The sequence below is a fragment of the Myotis yumanensis genome, unplaced genomic scaffold (genome assembly GCF_028538775.1).
Source record: "Myotis yumanensis isolate MYYU_CA2020_CCGP unplaced genomic scaffold, mMyoYum1.0.hap1 SCAF_2, whole genome shotgun sequence".
NCBI lineage: Eukaryota > Metazoa > Chordata > Mammalia > Chiroptera > Vespertilionidae > Myotis > Myotis yumanensis.
Window position 1 is genome coordinate 89,495,747 of NW_027223753.1, and position 19,939 is coordinate 89,515,685.

Below are 19,939 nucleotides of genomic sequence, written 5' to 3' on the forward strand. Positions count from 1 at the left end.
CAGGTACTTTTGAGAACAGTGGCTTTGTAATATAGCTTGATATCTGATATTGTGATCCCTCCAACTTTGTTGTTCTTTCTCAAGATTGCTGTAGCTATTCAGGGTCTTTTTTTTATTCCATATTAATTTTTGGAGAGTTTGTTCTACGTCTGTGAAATATGCCATTGGTATTTTAATGGGAATTGCATTCAATCTATAGTCTGCTTTGGGTAGTTTAGACATTTTAATGATGTTGATTCTACCAACCCATGAACACGGTATATTCTTCCATTTGTTTGTCTTCCTCTATCTCTTTTTCCAACATCCTACAGTTTTCCGAGTATAGGTCTTTTACCTCCTCAGTTAAGTTTATTCCTAGGTATCTTAATTTTTTTGGTGCGATGGGAAAAGGGATTTTTGTTTGTTTCTTTTTTCTGTGAGCACATTATTGATGTATAAAAAAGCCATAGATTTCTGGGTGTTAATGTTGTATCCTGCTACATTGCTGAATTCATTTATTAAGTCTAATAGTTTTTTGATGGAGTCTTTAGGGTTTTCTATGTACAATATCATGTCATCTGCGAATAATGAAAGTTTCACTTCTTCTTTTCCAATTTGGATGCCTTTTATTTCTTCTTCTTGTCTGATTGCTATGGCTAGCAATTCCAGTACTATGTCGAACAGGAGTGGTGAGAGTGGGCATCCCTGTCTTGTTCCTGTTCTTAGGGAAAATGGTTTTAGTTTTTGCCCACTGCGTATGATGTTGGCTGTAGGTTTGTCATATAAGGCTCTTATTATGTTGAGGTATGCTCCCTCTATTCCCACTTTGTTGAGAGTTTTTATCAGGAAAGGGTGTTGGATTTTGTCAAATGCTTTTTCTGCATCAATTGATATGATTATGTGATTTTTGTCTCTCAATTTGTTTATGTGATGTATCATATTTATTCATTTGCTGATATTGTACCATCCTTGCATATCTGGAATAAAACCCACTCGGGTCATGGTGTATGATCTTTCTAATGTAATGCTGGATCCGATTTGCTAAGATTTTGTTGAGGATTTTAGCATCTATGTTCATCAGAGATATTGTCCTGTAATTCTCTTTCTTTGTAATGTCTTTATCTGGTTTTGGGATTAGGGAAATGCTGGCTTTATAGAAAGAGCTTAGAAGTGGTTCCTTCCTCTTGAATTTTTTGGAATAGTCTGAGGAGGATAGGTTTTAGTTCTTTGAATGTTTGGTAAAACTCCCCCGTGAAGCTGTCTGGCCCCGGGCTTTTGTTTGCTGGAAGTTTTTTGATTACTGCTTCAATTTCTTCCACAGTTGTCAGCCTATTCAGATTTTTTGATTCATCCTAATTGAGTTTTGGAAGGTTGTATTTTTCTAGAAATACGATCATTTCTTCTAGGTTGACCAGTTTGTTAGAATAGAGTTGCTCATAGTATTTTTGTTACAATCCTTTGTATTTCTGTGGAGTCTTATTTCACCTCTTTCATTTCTGATTTTATTTGGGTTCTCTCTCTTTGCTTCTTGGTGAGCCTGGCTAGAGGTTCATTAAGCTTGTTTATCCTTTCAACAATCCAGCTCTTGGTTTCATTGATCTTTTGTATTTATTTATTTATTTATTTATTTGGTCTCTATGTCATTTATTTCTGCTGTAATCTTTATTATTTCCTTCCTTCTGCTCACTCTGGGCTTTTCTTGTTGCTTTCTTTCTAATTCTTTAAGTATAGAGTTAGATAATTTATTACCAGTTTTTTTTTTTAGGTAGGCCTGAAATGCCATGAACTCCCCTCTCAGGACTGCTTTCACTGTGTCCCATAGATTTGGGATTGTTGTGTTTTCATAGTCATTTATTTCCAGAATGTTATTTATTCTTTGATCTCTTGGTAACCCAATCATTGTTTAATAAATATGCTATTTAACCTCCAAGTGTTTGAATTTTTGTGATTGTTTTTATTGTAGTTGATTACTAACATTATGCCATTGTGATCTGAGAAGATGCTTTATATGATTTCCATCTTGAATTTGAAGAGACTTTGCCTGTGTCCCAATATTTGGTTTATCTTTGAAAACGTCCCATGTGCACTTGAGAAGAATGTATATTCTGTAGCTTTGGGGTGAAATGTTCTTAAGATGTTGATTAAGTACATCTGATCTAATGAGTTGTTTAGTGCTGCTATATCTTTGCTGGTTTTTTTTGTCTAGAGGATTTATCCAGTGATGTCAATGAGGTATTAAAGTCCCCTACTATGATTGTATTGCTGTTGATCTCTCCCTTGATATCTTCCAGAAGTTTTTTTTATTTGGGTGCTCCTGCATTGGGTGCATATGTTTACCAGAGTTACATCCTCTTGTCATATTGATCCCGTTAGTATCCCTTCTTCTGGCCTTCACTTTGAGGTCTATTTTGTCAGATATAAGTATTGCTACCCCAGCTTTTTTTATTCATTTCCATTTGCCTGAAAAATATTTTTCCATCCCCTCACTTTCAGTCTGTGTGAGTCCCTTCTTCTGAGGCGGGTCTCTTGGAGACAGCATATATATATGGGTCATGTTTTCTTATCCATTCAGCCACTCGATGTCTTTTGATTGGAGCATTTAGTCCATTTACATTTAAGGTTATTATTGATAGGTACTTGTTTGTAGCCATTTTTGTCCTTCATGACTGTGTTCCTTTTTCTCTTTCTATTTCTTCTTTTTATAACAGTCCCTTTAGCATTTCTTGCATTTCTGGCTTGGTAGTGATAAACTCCCTTAGCCTTTTTTTGTCTGCAAAGCTCCTGATTTCCCCTTCAATTTTGAATGATAGCCTTGCTGGAAACAGTATTCTTGGATCCATTCCCTTGCTTTGCATCACTTTGTATACTTCATTCCATTCCCTTCTGGCCTGATGTGTTTCTGTTGAGAAATCATTTGATAATCTAATGGAAGATCCTTTGTAGGTAACACCCTGTCTCTTGCAGCTTTTAATCAGTTAATTGCCTTGTGTCTGAAATGGAAACCATCCCCACATGCCATGATATTTTGAATTTAGCTAAAAAAAAAATCAATTTGCAATGAATATTATAAAAATATACTACTCAGAATTCAGGTGTTATTGAATATTTTCAGCTGAAAATTCTCACAAAAAATTACTTTAAAGCTGGTCAGGGCTGCCACTCAGGGAAAACATTTTTTTTTTTTTTTTTAACAGATGCACATGGCATGTGGGGAAGGTCTGCCACTTGTGTCTACAGACATTTATGGCATACAATGGGTTAAGATTCTTTGTCATTAATGTTTCCCGCTGTAATTATGATGTAGTGTGGGTCTTTTTTGGGTTCATCGTTTGGGAGCTCTGTGCTTGTGTGACTTTTTCCCCCCCAAATCAGGGAAGTTTTCTGTCACTATTTCTTCAAATAGGTTCTCTAATCCTTGCTCTTCTTCTTGTCTTTCTGGCACCCCTATCATATGTACATTACTTTGTTTCATGTTGTCCCAGAGCTCCCTTAGGCTCTCCTCCTGCTTTCTGATTTTTTTCTCCAATTGCTGTTCAGATTGGGTGTGTTTCTCTGCCCTATCTTCTAACTCACTAACTCAGTCTTCCAATTCTTCTAGTCTACTGTTGAATCCTTCCATCATCATTCTTATTGTAGCTATATCATTCTTGATTTCCTCTTGATACTTACATAAGTTGTGGATTTTCTCATTCATCTGGTTTATGAACTGTATGACCATTACTCTGAATTATTTACCTGATATATTGCATGCCTCTGTTTCATTTAGTTCCCCCCCTTTTTTGTTTCCTTTTTTCCTTTTCTTTGGGGGTTCTTTGTCTTCCAATTTTTGCTATCACCGAAGTGTCCAGGTGCAGAGTCACATGGGGCTTGTGGTGGAAGCAGAGGGCTTGGCGGGAGGGTTGCATACCCTGAGAGTCATAGGAGAGCTCAAGCGCCAGACGTGTGAGGCCTGGGGCCAAGGCAGTGGGCTGGTGGGGAGGGAAGCATACTCCAGAACTCACAGGAGCCTGTGTCCAGAGAGGCTGGAGTCCCGGTGATAGTGAGAGCTCCTGTCTAAGAGAGCCTGGTTGGCCAGCCCCCCAAAGTCCTGCAGGATCTAATTGTCCCTCACTCACACCCACACACACCACACACTCCCCTTTTGTTCCCTCACTCACACTCTCTCCCTCACTGCCATCCTGCCAGCCACCATCTTGACTGCACAAATTGGAACATTTATCAGACATCTTTAAAGACATGGGCACAACTCTTGAAAAGAGTTCCCGGCCACACCAGTCCTATTGGGAGACTCATGGCTCACTAGGAAGAGAATGGCCAGGAAGAAAGGCCTCACCCAAGGACAATGGCATGGGCTCCATCCACTGAGCACTGGACTCCCAGCTGGAAGAATGACCTGGGAGGCTGATGGGGGGCAAGAAGGTAGGGTAAGAGCCACACTGTTCCTCAGAGCCAGACCATCTGCTTTCTAAAAAGCAGGAACAGAAATTCCCCTCCAGACTCCACAGGGGACCATAAAGTGTCACCCAAAAAGGATAGCAATAGAAACAATGTGGGGTCACCTTCTCTTTAAGATGCACCTCCTTTTCTGAACTGTCCCCTTCGTCAGAACTGTTACTTTACTTTGTCAGGCTTACATGACTTCAAATGGAAAGAAAACGATGGTCTGAAATGCAGCCTATACTTTACAAACCTAGAAATTCTGCTCCTGGCAATGAGTCCCCCAGGGACAGGCATGCCTGACATGCCAGCATGGGATTCCACCACACTGGAGAGAGGTGTCACATCTAGGTGGTCACCAGCCTCAGAGACCTGCAGCTTGCAATCCCCTCCATCCCCTCTCACACTCTCTTTGACTTCCCCTTTGTAGAAACAGCCTTCCTCTGTGGGCTTCTGCGGAGCTTCAAGTGATGATCAGCCCTGAACAAAGTGTTTCCACCTGGCACAGAGCATGGCTTACACCCAGTCCCACCCCCTCCCTCACCACACTGCCACCACCTTAAGCCTTCTAATTACCCAGGGTTGTCAGACTTAGCAACTAAAAATATAGATCACCAGGTAAATTTGAATTTCAGATAAAAACCAAGTAAATTTTTAGTATATCCCAAATACTGCATGAAAAACATACAAAAAAATTGTTACTTATTTGAAATTCAAATTTAACTGGTATCCTATATTTTATATGGCAATCTTATACTGTCTAATTCTTTATTCAGTTTTAGGTACTACCTACTAATATTTAGGTTATCAAAATATTATCTAAAGGTTGAAGATCTCACCCAATTTGTCCTCAGTTCAATGACATCAGTCCTGTGTGAATATTTAGTAAATTATAATTAAGAAAACAGTTGCATGGTCATTAACTTAATACAAAGCTCCATTTCTCCCTCACTGCCTCCTGTGGGTAACCAAGAGTTTAATCTTGCTGCCTTTTCCAGAAGGGACCAGAGGGATGGCAGTGAGTAAACTGATTGGTCTAGGACCATTTTTCACCTAAAAACACCTTGCTTTCAACAGTAAAAACACCTCCCTTCACCAGCAGCCCTCAGAGGGATCATACAATAGCAACAGGTCGTTCTGGTTACCTGAGCACACGGCCTCAGTAGGCCAACCCCCTGCTTCTGAGACAGAAGGAAGGGAACCTAGGAATGGGGCCACGGGAACAGGACCCCACACTTTCAACTCCACCCTCTTTCTCCCCCTGGCCGGTGGCCAGTCTCCCCGCTGGACGTAGTATGTGTGAGGCCCTCTTACCAGTGTGTGTGAGCATGTGCCTCTGGAGGGAGCTGGCCCAAGGGAAGACGCGAGGGCAGTGGGGACAGTTGATCTTCTGCAGGCAGTTGGCATAAGAGTTCCGCTTTGTCCTCAGCAGCTTGTCTTCTGGGGGGCTGCCCTGTTCTTCATCACTGGGCCCATTGTGGTCAGCGGGGGCACCGGCCAACTCGTCCTGAGCATCGTCCTCTGTGGTCTGCAGAAATGGACTGAACTGGTTGGTGTCTGTGGTAGCCAGCATCTTCTCAATGCTGGCAAATTCCCCACTGGAGTCCAGGTCTACCCCACCACTGCTGGCCCGGGGCCGGCTCCTCAACCCCTTTTTCCGGCCCCTCTTCTTTGACAAGCCAGCTGGCCCCTGCCCAGTGGGTGAAGCCGCCTCTGGACTGTTGGCAGCAGGGGGTGGGTCACTGGATTCTTTGGGGCTGGTGGTCTCAGTGGGGGCAGTGGTGCCTCCTAAGCTGTCTGAAGCTGTGGTGTTACTGCTGGTGCCTGTGGGCCCTGGGTCAGCCACCTTGCCTTTGAGCAAGGTGGGGGCTGAGGACACAGATGAGATGATCTGGGCAATGGAGGCCAGTGGGGGCAGCTCTTCTGTCATAGGGGGCTTTGGCAAGAGCAGGGGGGGCTTGGGGCGTAGGGGCCTCAACAAGGCTGGGCTGCTTATCAGGGTGGAGCTGCCCAAGAGAGGGGAGCTGTTGATGAGGGCTGAAGAGTAAATGGGGACAGCGACCTGAACAGAGCCCTGCAGGGGCTGAGCATGGGCTTCCAGAGTAGTGGCTGTGGAGGCTGCTGCCGAAAGGGCCAAGGGTTTCTCCAAGATCCCACTGGATCCCAAGGGCACTGGCAGAGTAGGGCACGGTGGTGGACAGGGAGAGAGTTGCTCCCTGCTCCCTGGTTCCTGCTCAGGCATCTTGGCTTCACTGGGAGCAGCTGAATCCTTGTCTCCTCTCCTAAAGTTCTTGGGGATGGACAGGTCAATGGGCTCCATGGAGCAGTCATAGGGGGCCGAGGAAGAGGGGCTCAGGAACAAGGCTGTGTTTTCCTGCTTCACGTGGACCAGGGCCAGGCCCTTCTGGGAGAAGTCCAGAGGCTCGTTGAAGTCCACTAAGTTGCTGGCCGGCTCCAACTTGACAGAGATGGAAGGTGGAGGCTGGGTGGGGCCGGCATGAAGATAGCCATTCTGGGCCTCCAGAAAGGTGGCAAGGGGTTTGCGCTCACCAAAGGTTCCGCTGCCCTCCTCCACCCTCCCTGAGGCTTCAGCTGCAGGGACCTCCTTGGGGCCCAGGCCATCTGCCGCCAGGATGTAGCTCTCGATATCGTGCTCTGGCACATGTAGGTGCTGCTTAAGGATGTGGTGGACGCAGTTGCGCTTGGCTGAGAAGGTGGCACTGCACTCCTTGCACTCAAAGGGCTTGTGGCTCTTAGGGCAGCCGCCCAAGCCGCGGCCACAGTGCGTGCGCATGTGGATGCGCAGAGCGCGGTAGTGCTTCAGGTCTTCACCGCACAGCCGGCACACTGTGTCTGGGGAGCAGAAGGCGTCCACCATCTCCGCCGCGCTGCTGGTCACATACTCGATGTTCTTCTCGATGTCCTTGCGGGTGGCCTTGAGATGCTTCTTGCGCAGGTGCCGCTCGCAGTTGGCCTTGACGGTGAAGGGGTAGTGGCAGATCTTGCAGATATAGGGCCGCTCGCCACTGTGCGTGCGCAGGTGGCGGATGAGTGCGGCCTTGTCGGCCGCGATGTAGTCGCAGATGTTGCACTGGTATGGAGAGATGCCCAGGTGGGAGCGCACGTGAGCACGCAACACCCCGGAGAAGGCAAACACCTGGTTGCAGAAGCGACAGGGATAGAGCACCTTACGCATGGCTGGAGATTTCTTGCTGCTGGGGCCCGTCATGATGGCCTTGAGGTCTCCCTCTGTTATCTCCTGCTTGATCTTGGCTTCCATGCTCAGGGGCAGCAGGGCCTCAATGATGCTGTCCTGCTCCAATTGCGTCTTCATCTCAGCCTGACCTGGCAGCTCTACCCGTGGCTGCTGTAGGAAGAGCTGCATGGCCGTGTGTGGCTGGGCCCCGGACTTGGACTGCAGCAGGTTTGTGTTGGAGGCCACCTCCACAGAGCCTTTGAGGAGCTTCAGGGCTGGTGGGGGCAGGCTGGGACTGATGCAGCCAGGGGAGGCCTGCTGGGCATTGAGGAGAGGAGGGGGTGTTGAGGTGGCCACCACTGTCCGCGGTGTGACCAGAGGCTTTGGCTTCAGAGGGGGCATGTGTTTGAAAATGGCCTGCAGGGGGGTGACAGGGGCCTTGGAGAGAGGCGGAAGACTGATTTGAGGGGGTGCTGAGGCTGCCATCTTCAGGATCTGCTGGATGTCAGCCAGCTCAATGGCGGACTCCCCGGAGATGGGCTTGACCACAATACTACTATCAGGCTGGATGATGAAGCCCTTTTGGAAAGGCTGCAGGGACAGGTGCTTCATGCTCTCCTTGGTAGCTGGGAGGACTGTGAGAGAACCGCCCAGGGAAGAAGCTTCGAAAGGAGACAGCCTCAGCATGTTGGTGCAGCCAGGTTCCTGAGGTAGCTGACACTTTAGTGCCTGGAACTGTATTGCTTGGTTGTCATCCGGCGGGGGCTCCTCGGCTGGGACAGGCCTGACGTCTTTGGTGTGCTGCAGGCCCAGCAAGGCCAGGAAGACCTTCTGGTCCATGGCGTCACCAGGTAGGGTCTTGGCTTGCAACCTTTCCCGTCCCTGGTCCACAGCGACATGGGTCTGCTTGTGCAGGGCGAGCGAGGAGAGCATGGGGAATGCCTTGTCGCAGATGTCACAGACAAAACGGTGTTGCTCGCTGATGCACCTTCGCAGGTTTGTTTCACACCAGGCCTGCAAAGCAAGGAATCAAAAGGAGGATTTAAAAATCATCACTAAACTGAGATGCAGAACGGCTGCAGTATCCAGCTTTCTCCATAACGTATAGGAGCTGACCTTTCCCTGCTTGCTAATTGCTGGAGTGAATAAGGAAACCCACAAGCATGTTTTCTTGATGAATGACATCAACCCTAGGTATCTCAGCAGTGAAGCAAGTTAAGTAATAATATCACAGTGGTAGGATTTTCTTTTAAAAAAATGGGTGCCTTGCAAAACTAACTGATGGTGGAGATCCCCTGTGCTGTCAGGAGAGAGGGAGCACCATCCGGGGTTACATGAGTACACACATATGGGTGCCTACATATGGAATTGAGCTTGAGGCTTATGCACTGGAAGAATTTCACTGTTGCTATCTTCTATCAATTTTTTAAATTTGGAAAAAAGTAGTTTCAAAGTAGTTTTAGCAGGTGCTTTATAAGGAGAGAACAAATATGGCTCAGGTTAATAATGACCCAAAACATCTATCTATATATAAAAGGCTAATATGCTAAGCATCTCTCTGCCCATCCAACTGGTTGCTATGATGCACACTGACCACCAGGGGGCAGACGCTCAATGCATGAACTGCTGAGCTGCAGTGACTTGGCAGCGGCAGTTGTCGGGTGATGTACCCCAAAACCAGAGAGGAGGGAGCCCAATTCCTTGTGGGCCCATGCGATTCCACCTTCGGCTGTGGGTTATGTTGTTGCTGGGGCACTGTTGGCCTTGAATATGGTTTACTGCACACTTGCTTTTGCGTTCAACACCCTGTATGACACCAACTTAGCAGAGTGCCCTCTCGCACTCTGGGACCCCTCAGGGGATGTCGGAGAGCGGGTTTTGGCCTGATCCCCACAGGCCAGGCTGAGGGACCCCACCTGCCGGAGGGACCCTGCTCACTCCTCGGACGCCGGGGAGGGAATGCAGGAGGTTGGTTCCAGGGCGTGTCCAGCCCTTCTAGCCCAGTTCCGCCTCGTCAGCCACCTTCTAATTAATTTCCTTTCAATGTGCATGAATTGCATAGAGTCACTAGTTTTAAATAAAAAACTACAATGCTGAAAATATTTAGCTGTAAGGCTAATTAAAACTATAAATTGATGTAATTAAAAATACAAATCTAATTCTGATACGGCCTAAAGAATGGGCAAAAGCCCTGATGAGCTAGACTCAGATGTAAGTAACTATGAAGAAAAAAAAAATGAAAGGCCACCTACACCTCTCAACACAACAACCCAAAAAAGACTAAAAAGGACAAAACTGAATTTCAAGACGAAAGGTGTTAAAAACAAAACCCAAGGGACCTCATTTGAAGGAAAGGAAACCTCAGGGTGAAGAATTTAAGTCCCACCCTGTGGACCACAGAGGAAACAGCTGCTGGTTCTGCCCATCAGCATACCTGAGAAATCCGAGGAAACTTCCTACAGGAGAAGTCGGTGAATCCCAAGTCATGGAAGCCAGCAGGAATGGAAGGGTTGTTCTGGATGAAAGGCCTTCCCGTTGCATCTCTGGGAAGCTGTTTGTGGACAAGAGCATTGTGGCGTAGCAATCCTCGATGTGTCCGAAAGGTGACACAGCAAATGTCACATCTGGGAAGAAAGTGACAGAATATAAAGAGACAGCAAAGTCAGAATTTCCACCTGTCCATTAATCTTATTGTATTTTATTGTCCTTTGATCTATAAGTAAATGAAAATAAAGTAATAAAACAATTTATTATAATAATGAAAATAGGAATGATGTAACATCTAGAAGCCAGTCTGCTCATGGTTAGCAACAAAAAACTCTTCCTTAAAAAGAAACTGTATCTTAACAACTTCTGGGTTTCCCATCTTTGCAGACAGCACAGGTGTGCACCTGTCATAGGCCTTTGTTCTGTCACACTGAGTGATTCTTTCAAAGTGTCCTCACTCCCTCTGCTCAATGTATTCTAGTCATGAAACATTTTGAAAGTCAAAAACCACAAATTTACACAGCATCTCAGGCAATCACATCAGCATTCCTGGCATCGGATCAAGAAAAAATGATAAACTCTTCAACTGAGGTTGCAGCATGTGACAGTGATTATGATTTATGTGTTAAATTCTGATATTCTTGCCACTCATTATCTGAAGAATAACTGCAGTTCCCTCCTCTGAGCCCACACTAGGGGCAGTGGCACAATCCTGGCAGGCAGACCATTATCACAGAGGAAAACACTAAGGCTGAGGGCACACACCTCGTAAGAAGCAAACACAAACCGTGAGGGTCCTAACACGAGGCCGTCTCCCTTTCCAAGGAGCCCCCACAAATGCTTTACTTTAGAGCTGCCCTCCTCTTTCACCTTAACTGTCCTGGGACACATGGATGCGTCGGAAATGCCGTTGTTAAATGCTGTTCTCCACTTTCACACTAGTGCTGTCCTGTAGGTCTTTGCTGAGAACCACCATCTTAAAATTTATACAATCATTAGGATGTTGTCAACATCCCCTATCCAGCGGATTTTCAACCTTTTTCCTCTCGTGGCACACATTACTAATTACTACAATTCTGCCAAAATATACCAAAAGTATATTTTTTGCTGATCTGACAAAAAGTAAAGGTATGATTTTGATTCATTCACACCGGACGGCTATTGTGTTGGCTGTTGTCTTTTTTTTATTTGACAATCAAAGAAAAAAGAGGTCAGTGCCCCTGACTAAATACTCAGTATTGCATGTTTTAAAAATTCTTGAGGCACACCGTTTGAAAAATCTCTGGCCTAAGCCATCACTAGAGCTACACATGGTTATTTACATTTAATTAATTAAAATTTCCTCAGTCACATTAGACTAATTTCCCGGGCACATTCCTATGATCACAATACTGTGTGCCAAGCGTCATTCCAGTACTTACACATGTAAGCACATCTTCCCCTTACAAAACCTCTACGGCAGTTCCTATTATTGTTTCACAGAGGAATAAAGCCCTTAGATTGTTTAAAAAAAAAAAAAAAGACAATAGCCAACATAACAATAGCCATCCAGTATGAATGAATCAAAATTATACCTTATTTTTTGTCAGATTGGCAAAAATTGTATTTTTTGGTGTGCCACATAACTTTAGCAATTAGTTTATGTGTACCATGAGAGGAAAAAGGTTGAAAATTGCCGTTTTAGATGATAATAATGTCTTGTCTACATTTCTTAAAAGCCCTTTTTCTTTACAGATATATAATGAAATATTTATAAATGAAATGTGTTGCCTGGGATTTGTTTTGAAATTATCTGGGGCAGAGAAGAGATGAGACACAAGTGCCTGTGGGTGAATAATTCCTGAAACTTGAGTGATGAATGAAGGGGTCATTAGAGTAGTCTCTGTACTTCTGCATGAGTGTGAAATGTTCCTTATTCATCTAGAAAAACATCTCATTACAAATGGCTATTGACAGTGGGCTTTTTGCCTCTTTTTTCCACGGGTCAACAATGTCCAAACCACTATTTGCAGTAGGTGTGTGTGTGTGTGGGGGGGAGGGGGGATGTCAATCTATAGAAACTCTAGAAGAAAAGCCTCTGCACTGAGTCTCATGTGGTGCAGGTAATACAAAGGAGCCCATTTCTCCAGGAGTGCACTGGACAATCAGAGGGTCTAGGGGCCTACAGGGAGGTGCAGAGCCCAGGGCTCAGGAAGGCCCCACGATGTGGGATTTATAGGCTGGCAGGACGGGCTGGGTGGTCAAGCCTATGGCCTATCTGGTTTGGTACTTTATGAACTAGAGATAGTTCACATTTTCTCTCTCCCTTCCCCTCTGTCCTGTCTGGGGCGTAAGCAGGTAAGGTTTAGGGAACTGTGGGAGATGGGCGCTGGTCCATGCCTTCCCTGGAAAGTGAGAATAAGAGAAGAAGTAAGAAAGTCTGGAGCAAGCTGTAGCCCAGTGGGCCCTTACAGGCATCTTTCACTTGAAGTCTACACTATCTCAAACTTCCCGAATTCATATAGCACTGCCTACATACATTTTTTAAAAAATATTTTATTGATTTTTTACAGAGAGGAAGGAAGAGGGAGAGAGAGTTAGAAACATAGATGAGAGAGAAACATCAATCAGCTGCCTCCTGCACGCCCCCCATTAAGGATGTGCCGGCAACCAAGGTACATGCCCTTGACCGGAATCGAACCTGGGACCCTTGAGTCCGCAGGCCGACACTCTATCCACTGAGCCAAACCAGTCAGGGCTGCCTACATACATTTTGTGCAGTGTTTTAAATTCATTTTTACTAGTGCCAGGCACTGTCCTGGACTCTGGATCACTATATAGTTGAGTAAACCATAAGCCCTGAGGACTAAGAAGGTGGCTGGCTGGGATCAAAAAAAAAAAAAAAAAAAAAGAAAGAAAGAAAGAAAGCAATAAAGAAGGGAGGGGAGGGGAGGGGAGGGGAGGGGAGGGAAGCCATTTCTGCACAGGGATCTCTCCACAAACTGCACTTAGCAGAGAAGCCTCCTCAGTAAACTACCTACCTCTGCACTGAACTGCCCTCTGAGTCAGCCCTTATAAGGGTTTCCTGGAATACTATTTCAACCAATAGGACTGAAGCTTTCCCCAGCCAATCAGAGCTACACAGCTCTGACCAATCAGGGACCAGAGGTGGGGACTTCTGTCTATATAAGCCAGCTCCCCTGTGGATCTGGGAGCACACTTTCCACCAAAGACTGGCCTTCCCTGGCTACAGCTGAAACACTGTAGATTTCTCAGACCCAGCATTGACCAGTGGAGGGGGGGCAGAGCAGAGTGGACCATCACAGAGTGGACCATTACATAGCAGAGCTGCCTAGCTGAAGAGGGGCCTGGCCTCAGGGTCGCCTGGCGCCCAGGCAGCTTCACAGGGAGCTGTTCCACAACAGTGCTATTTTCATAGCCATGTTGTATTATCTTTGAGCTGTTTGTACTGAATAAAGTTTCCTTCTTTACCACACCCCAAATTGGGGACTCCTGTTGGAGTTTGAATTGGCACCAACAACCATTGGTTGACAAAATACATTCAGTTGATTCTAATTATTTGTGGATTCTGTATTTATGAATTTGCCTATTCATTAAAATTTACTTGTAAACCCCAAATTAGTACTTGCAGCACTTTCTGGGTCATTTATGATTGTGCACAGCACTGTGAAAAACTTGAGTTGCCCTAGGCACGCATTCCCAGCTGAGGTCTAAAAAGAAGACACTCTGCCTTCTTGTTCAGCTGTCGTACTGTAAACAAGTGTCTTTTTTGCAGTCTATTTAGTGCCACAATCTATCTGTAGTGCTTTTTGTTGGTGGTTCTGTGTATAAAATGTCCCCGGAGCATAGTGCTGAAGTGCTGTTCCTAAGTGCAAGAGACCGTGATGTGCCTTATGGAGAAAATACCTGTTTTAGATAAGCTTTCATCAGAGATGAATTGCAGTGCTGTTGGCTGTGAGTTTCATGTTAATGAGTCAATAGTATTTCATAAATAAGGTGTATTTAAATAGAAACACACAAAAAATGAGGTTATATATTCAGTTGATGAAATGTTGTAACCATTTCATTCAGGAGTAATGATTCAGTATTAATTCTGTATTCTTGGTGCCTCTATCTACACTAATAAAAGAGAAACATGGTATTAGTGTATGACTGCTACCCTTTTCATTGGCTAATCAGTGAGTATATGCAAATTAACTGTCAGCCAAGATGGCGGCCGGCAGCCAGGCAGCTGGAAGCGAACATGAGGCTTGCTTGCTGCGGACTCCAATGTTCCCCGCCTGACTTTCTGGCCTCTCAGTTGCAACTCTAAGCAACTATCTACTATGTTGCAAATAAGAAGGTAAACAAAAGCCCAGAAACCGGCTTTCAGTCAGCCGGGCTTTAGCAACATTGTATCGATGTTTTCAGCAGCGAGGCCTCAGAGCTAAAGCTGGCCCAGAATAAAAAAAAAAAAAAAAAAAAAGAAAGAAAACAAGGAGCTGTTGGAAGCTTCAGTCACTCGCTTCCAGAAAACAGCCCTCAGCCCCTCACCCAGACTGGCCAGGCACCCCAGTGGGGACCCCCACCCTGATCCAGGACACCCTTCAGGGCAAACCAGCCAGCCCCTACCCATGCACCAGGCCTCTATCCTATATAGTAAAAGGGTAATATGCCTCCCAGCACCAGGATCAGCGGAGCAGCGAGGCCTCCCGGCACCGGGATCAGCGTGACAGGGGGCAGAGCCCAAACCCCCTGATCACCCTGCGGCTCTGTGTGTGACAGGGGGCGGGGCCACAACCTCCCTATCTGCCCTGCTCTGTGCCTGATAGGGGGGAGCTCCCCAACCCCCTGATCAGCCCTGCTCTGTGTGTGACAGGGTAGAGCCATAATCTCTCCATCGGCCCTGCCCCGAGTGTGACAGTGGCGGTGCCCCAACCCCCTGATCGGCCCTGCTCTGTGGGTGATAGAGGGTGGCGCCCCAACCCCCCTCCACGGGCCTTGCTCTGTGTGTGACAGGGTAGAGCCATAACCTCCCCATTGGCCCTGCCCTGAGTGTGACAGTGTGCAGCGCCCCAACCCCCTGATCTGCCCTGCTCTGTGCGTGACAGGGTACAGAGCCCCAACACCCCTGATGGGCCCTGCTCTGTGCGTGACAGGGCGTGGCGCCGCAACCTCCCCATTGACCCTGCCTTGAGTGTGACAGGGAGCGGTCCCCCAACCCCCCAATAGGCCCTACCCTGAGCGTGACTGAGGGTGGCATTGCAACCTCCAGATCCGCCCTGCTCTGTGCATGACGGGGCGGCGCCCCAACTCCCCAATCAGTCCTGCTCTGAGCCCGACCAGGGGCTGCACCTAGGGATTGGGCCTGCCCTCTGCCACCCAGGAGCAGGCCTAAGCCAGCAGTCTTTATCTCCCGAGAGGTCCCAGACTTCGAGAGGGCACAGGCCGGGCTGGGGACCCCCCCCTCCCCCCGCCCCGAGTGCACAAATTTTTGTGCACCGGGTCTCTAGTCTATATATATAAAAGCCTAAGTGACCATTATGATGGAACGACCAGCCGCTATGACGTGCACTGACCACACGGGGACAGACGTTCAACACAGGAGCTGTCCCCAGCCTGCAGACCCCGATCACCAATGGGGCCTGCTGGCCAACCTCCTGGTCCCTCCCCTCAGCCTGCAGACTCTGATCACCTGATCCGGGCCAGGCCCCTGGGCTGGGACAGGGAACCGAGGGTGGGTGGTGGTGGACGCAGCCCCTTTCCCAGGGGGGTCAAAGGCCGGCTCCCTCCTTGGGGCCAGTGGCCAACCTCCTGGGTCCTTCCCCCAATTCTGCAGGCCCCTCCCCCCAGTCAGCATGCCCCAATCGCCTGATTAGTGCCTGCTGCCAACCTCCCAGTCCCTCCCTCTGGCTGACAGGTCCCAATTGCCTGACTGGGGAACCGGGGGTGGGTGGCAGCGAGAGAAGGAGGAGGCGGGGAGGCAGGGAACCTGATCAAGGCCAGGCCTAGGGACCCCACCCATGCATGAATTTCAGCACCGGGCCTCTAGTAGAAAATAACTACAGTGAATAACAAGAACTGACTATACACTTATTCACCCATTCTATGTGTGAGTCCATGTTGCTGTCACTGCATAAATCATTCTCATAACATCTTTGATTTCCAGTTTAGGTTCTTTAAGGGAGAGCAAGCACCTACATTTTTACAAACCAAACTAAAACAGAACCCCATATTTTCATGATTATTTCTCTATCTATAGGTGTCTTGCCCACCCTAAATATGACAGCATTTTTTTACAAAATAGTCCAATATGGCCAATAACCAAGTCTGCCCAACTTAGACTATTCTTCTTCTTTTTTTTTTTAATCCTCATCCTAGGAGATGTTTTTTATTGATTCTAGAAAGAGAGGAAGAGAGAGAGAGAAACATTGATGTGAGAGAGAAACACTGACTGGTTGCCTCCTGTACACACCCCAACTGGGAATTGAAACCTTTCAGTGTACAGGATCATGCTCTAACCAACTGAGCCACCCAGCCAGGGATAGACTATTCTTTTTTAAAAAACAATATTTCACTGGTTCATATAAAATGTAATGAAATTATAGCAAATAATTACAAGTATTGCTGAAACAAACAGGTTGGGAAGAAATAATACTGACTCTTGGTAGCATACAAGTCAACTGTGAAAGGTGAGTATGTGGACCTGAGAGGTGGGCTGCAAACTCTGTGAACCATACAACACCTTATAATTAAGACATTTAAAAAAATATATATTTTTATTGATTTCAGAGAGGAAGGGAGAGGGAGGGAGAGAGAGATAGAAACATCAATGATGAGAGAGAATCATTGATCAGCTACCTTCTGCATGCCCCCCATTGGGGATGGAGCCCACAACTGGGCACGTGCCCTTGACCAAAATCGAACCTGGGACCCTTAAGTCTGCAGGCCATCGCTCAATCCACTAAGCCAAACCGGTTAGGGCTAATTAAGACATTTTTGAGCATGCATCTCATATCTATTTATTGTTTAACTGAGAAATATGTACGATGCGTATCTACATAAACACACAGTCCTTGGGTTATGTTGGACTCGATGTACGTCGTTTTGTGGTTATGTCACGATCTCCCATTTATAAAAAAAAAAAGTTCCGTTATTTCGACGTATGTACATATGTGCTTTATGTTTTTTATTATTTATTTACCACAAGTAAAGGTCAGGAATTGTTATCTTTTAAATTTTTTTTACTGTTTCACTTCATTACTGCTGTTTACGTACTCCATGTGAGTGACGTAGGTGCTTATGTAGGTGGGTTCCGACTTATGGCGAAAATCGAGTTATGTGGTGCCATAGGAATGGATCTCTGACGTAACCCGAGGACCTACTGTACATATATTTGCACGTATATATGTCAGGTACATTATAAAATGTAAAAACAGAAAAATTTAAAGGGTGAGATAAAAAAGTTCTATTTTTTTCTTATACCTTAAGAGATCTTTCTGAACACCCTCCACGTTTGAGACTACTACACCAGCGCACACCTATTGGCCATGAATATTCAATGTAAGAGGCAACATAAGCAGGTTTTATTAAAAAAAACAAAAAAAAACAATGGACAGCCCAGCTGGCGTGGCTCAGTGGATGAGTGTTGACCTATGTACCAGGAGGTCATGATTTGATTCCAGGTTGGGGCACATGCCTGGGCTGTGGGATCAATCCTTAAGGGGGGGGGGGGGGGGGGGGCGTGCAGGAGGCAGCCGATCAACGACTCTCTCATCATTGATTTTCTATCCCTCTCTCCCTCTCCCTTCCTCTCTGAAATCAATAAAAATATATCAAAACAAAACAAAGCAATGGACAGTCTCTTTTAATAGGGCAATCAGAATTTGCTGCACTTTTATTATAGCAATTAATGACACCCTTTCTCTAGTCCAGTGGTTCTCAACCTTGGCTGCACATTAGAATCACTTGGGAATCTTTTTAAAATCCTGATTTCTGGGTCCCATCCTCCGGAAATTCTGTTTCTTTGTTATGGGGTGAGGCCACAACATTAGTAACAAAGAAACAGAATTTCCGGAGGATGAGGCCCAGAAATCAGGATTTTAAAAAGATTCCCAGGTGATTCTAATGTGCAGCCAAGGTTGAGAACCACTGCTCTAGTCTCTTATCCTAATATATAAAAACCCTGGGTCGTAACGACCTGTCATGACCGAGGCTTGACCAACCGGAAGTCAGTCCTGCAGTCAGTGCTGGGTGTGGCAATCCAGCGCAGACTGCTTCCGCTGCAGGTGCGGTGCCCCAGCACTGACTGTTGAGGGGGCTGTGAATCAGGGCCAGAGAGAGGCCTGAAGAGAGAAGAAGGGACTGATCCGTTGCCTCTGTGGCAGCTTTTGATCAGCACTCACCTCTCTCTTTCTCTCCCAGTCTGGCCAGCAGCCACGCCTCCATTTCTCTCCAGGCCTCCACTGGGGCTGCTTATCAGCCCGGCCTTTCTTATCAGGCCCCATTGATAGACCCAGAGACGCCGACTGGCATAGGAACCAACCAATCAGAACAGAATCTGGGTGCTATGAGGAACTAATAGCTGCCTAGGAGGCGGAGCTTTTGACATTGATTGACATAGGAGCCGCCCAATCAGAACCAAATGTGGGTGCTGTTAAGAACCAATGGCTGTCTAGGAGGCAGAGCTTTTGATGTTGACTGGCATAGGAACTGACTGATCAGAACCAAATCTGGGTGCTGTGAGGAGCCAATGGCTGCCTAGGAGGCAGAGCTTTTGACGCTGACTGGCATAGAAATCAACCAATCAGAACCAAATTGGCTAGAAGAGGAGGGCATTTGGGGGCGAGATCAGGCCTGCAGGGGAGGGCAGTTGGGGGTGATCAGGCAGGCAGAGGCAGTTAGGGGAGATCAGGCAGGCAGGCAGAGAGGTTAGGGGTGATCAGGCAGGCAGGCGAGCAGTTAGGAAGGATTGGGCCTTAACTGGCAGTCGGACATCCCCCAATGGGTCCTCAATTGGAGAGGGTGCAGGCTGTGCTGAGGGACCCCCACCCCCTCTGCATGCACGAATTTTGTGCACCGGGCCACTAGTCCTATATAATAAAAGACTAATATGCAAATTGACCAAACAGCAGAATGACCACCAGGGGGCAGATGCTCAACATAGAAGCTGCCCCCTGATGGTCAGTGTGCTCCCACAGGGGGAGTGTCTCTCAGCCAGAAGCTGGGCTCACAGCTGGCGAGCACAGTGGCGGTGGCGGGAGCCTCTCCTGCATTCGCAGCAGTTTTGAGGATGTCCGACTGCCGGCTTAACGCCCGCTCCCCGCATCAGTTGGACTTCCCCAGAGGGCTCCTGGACTGCGAGAGGGTGCAGGCTGGGATGAGGGACGCCCCCTCCACCCCCTAGTGCATAAATTTTGTGCACTGGGCCTCTAATTCAGTTTATAATCCCTCCTGTTCCTGGCTTCTAGGACAGAGGTTCACACATAGTAGGTGCTCAATGAACTCATGGCAGAATAAACCAGTGCCATCCACAGCTCTGTGTCCTCTGTGGAAGGCAGCTGTGGAACAGTGGGGGGATGGGCCCAGGGACCAGAGGCACTGGGCGGGGAAGTTCAGTGGCCTTGTAGAATTTACTTTATCTGCATTTTAGCTGCCTATGTAAAATTTTCCAAACATGCCTGAGATATGAATCTCCTCAGGACCTTCTTAAGAAACCATAATCCAAATAAGGAGAGCATAGGCCTAGGAATCTGTATGTGAACAAGCACACAAGGTGACTAAGAGTTAGACAACTATGAAAAACAAATTACAGTGAGAATTAAGTGAGAGGATCTTGAACCTGTAAGATCACTCTATAAG

General features: G+C 46.7%; 1 protein-coding gene across 4 annotated transcripts in view; it reads right to left on the bottom strand.

Annotated features, from left to right (window-relative positions):
• The window catches only part of RREB1 (ras responsive element binding protein 1), a 147,639-nt gene that overhangs the window by 17,565 nt on the left and 110,135 nt on the right, over nucleotides 1-19,939 (bottom strand). For all 4 annotated transcript variants that reach the window (XR_011470281.1, XM_070405780.1, XM_070405781.1 and 1 more), the window contains 2 exons: nucleotides 10,047-10,236; nucleotides 5,731-8,626 (listed from right to left, as the gene is read on the bottom strand). Coding sequence is in view for 3 of the 4 variants with exons in the window: in XM_070405780.1 (XP_070261881.1) it covers nucleotides 5,731-8,626; nucleotides 10,047-10,236 (3,086 nt within the window). In the remaining variant the exon portion in view is untranslated. The remainder of the gene's footprint in view (nucleotides 1-5,730; nucleotides 8,627-10,046; nucleotides 10,237-19,939) is intronic.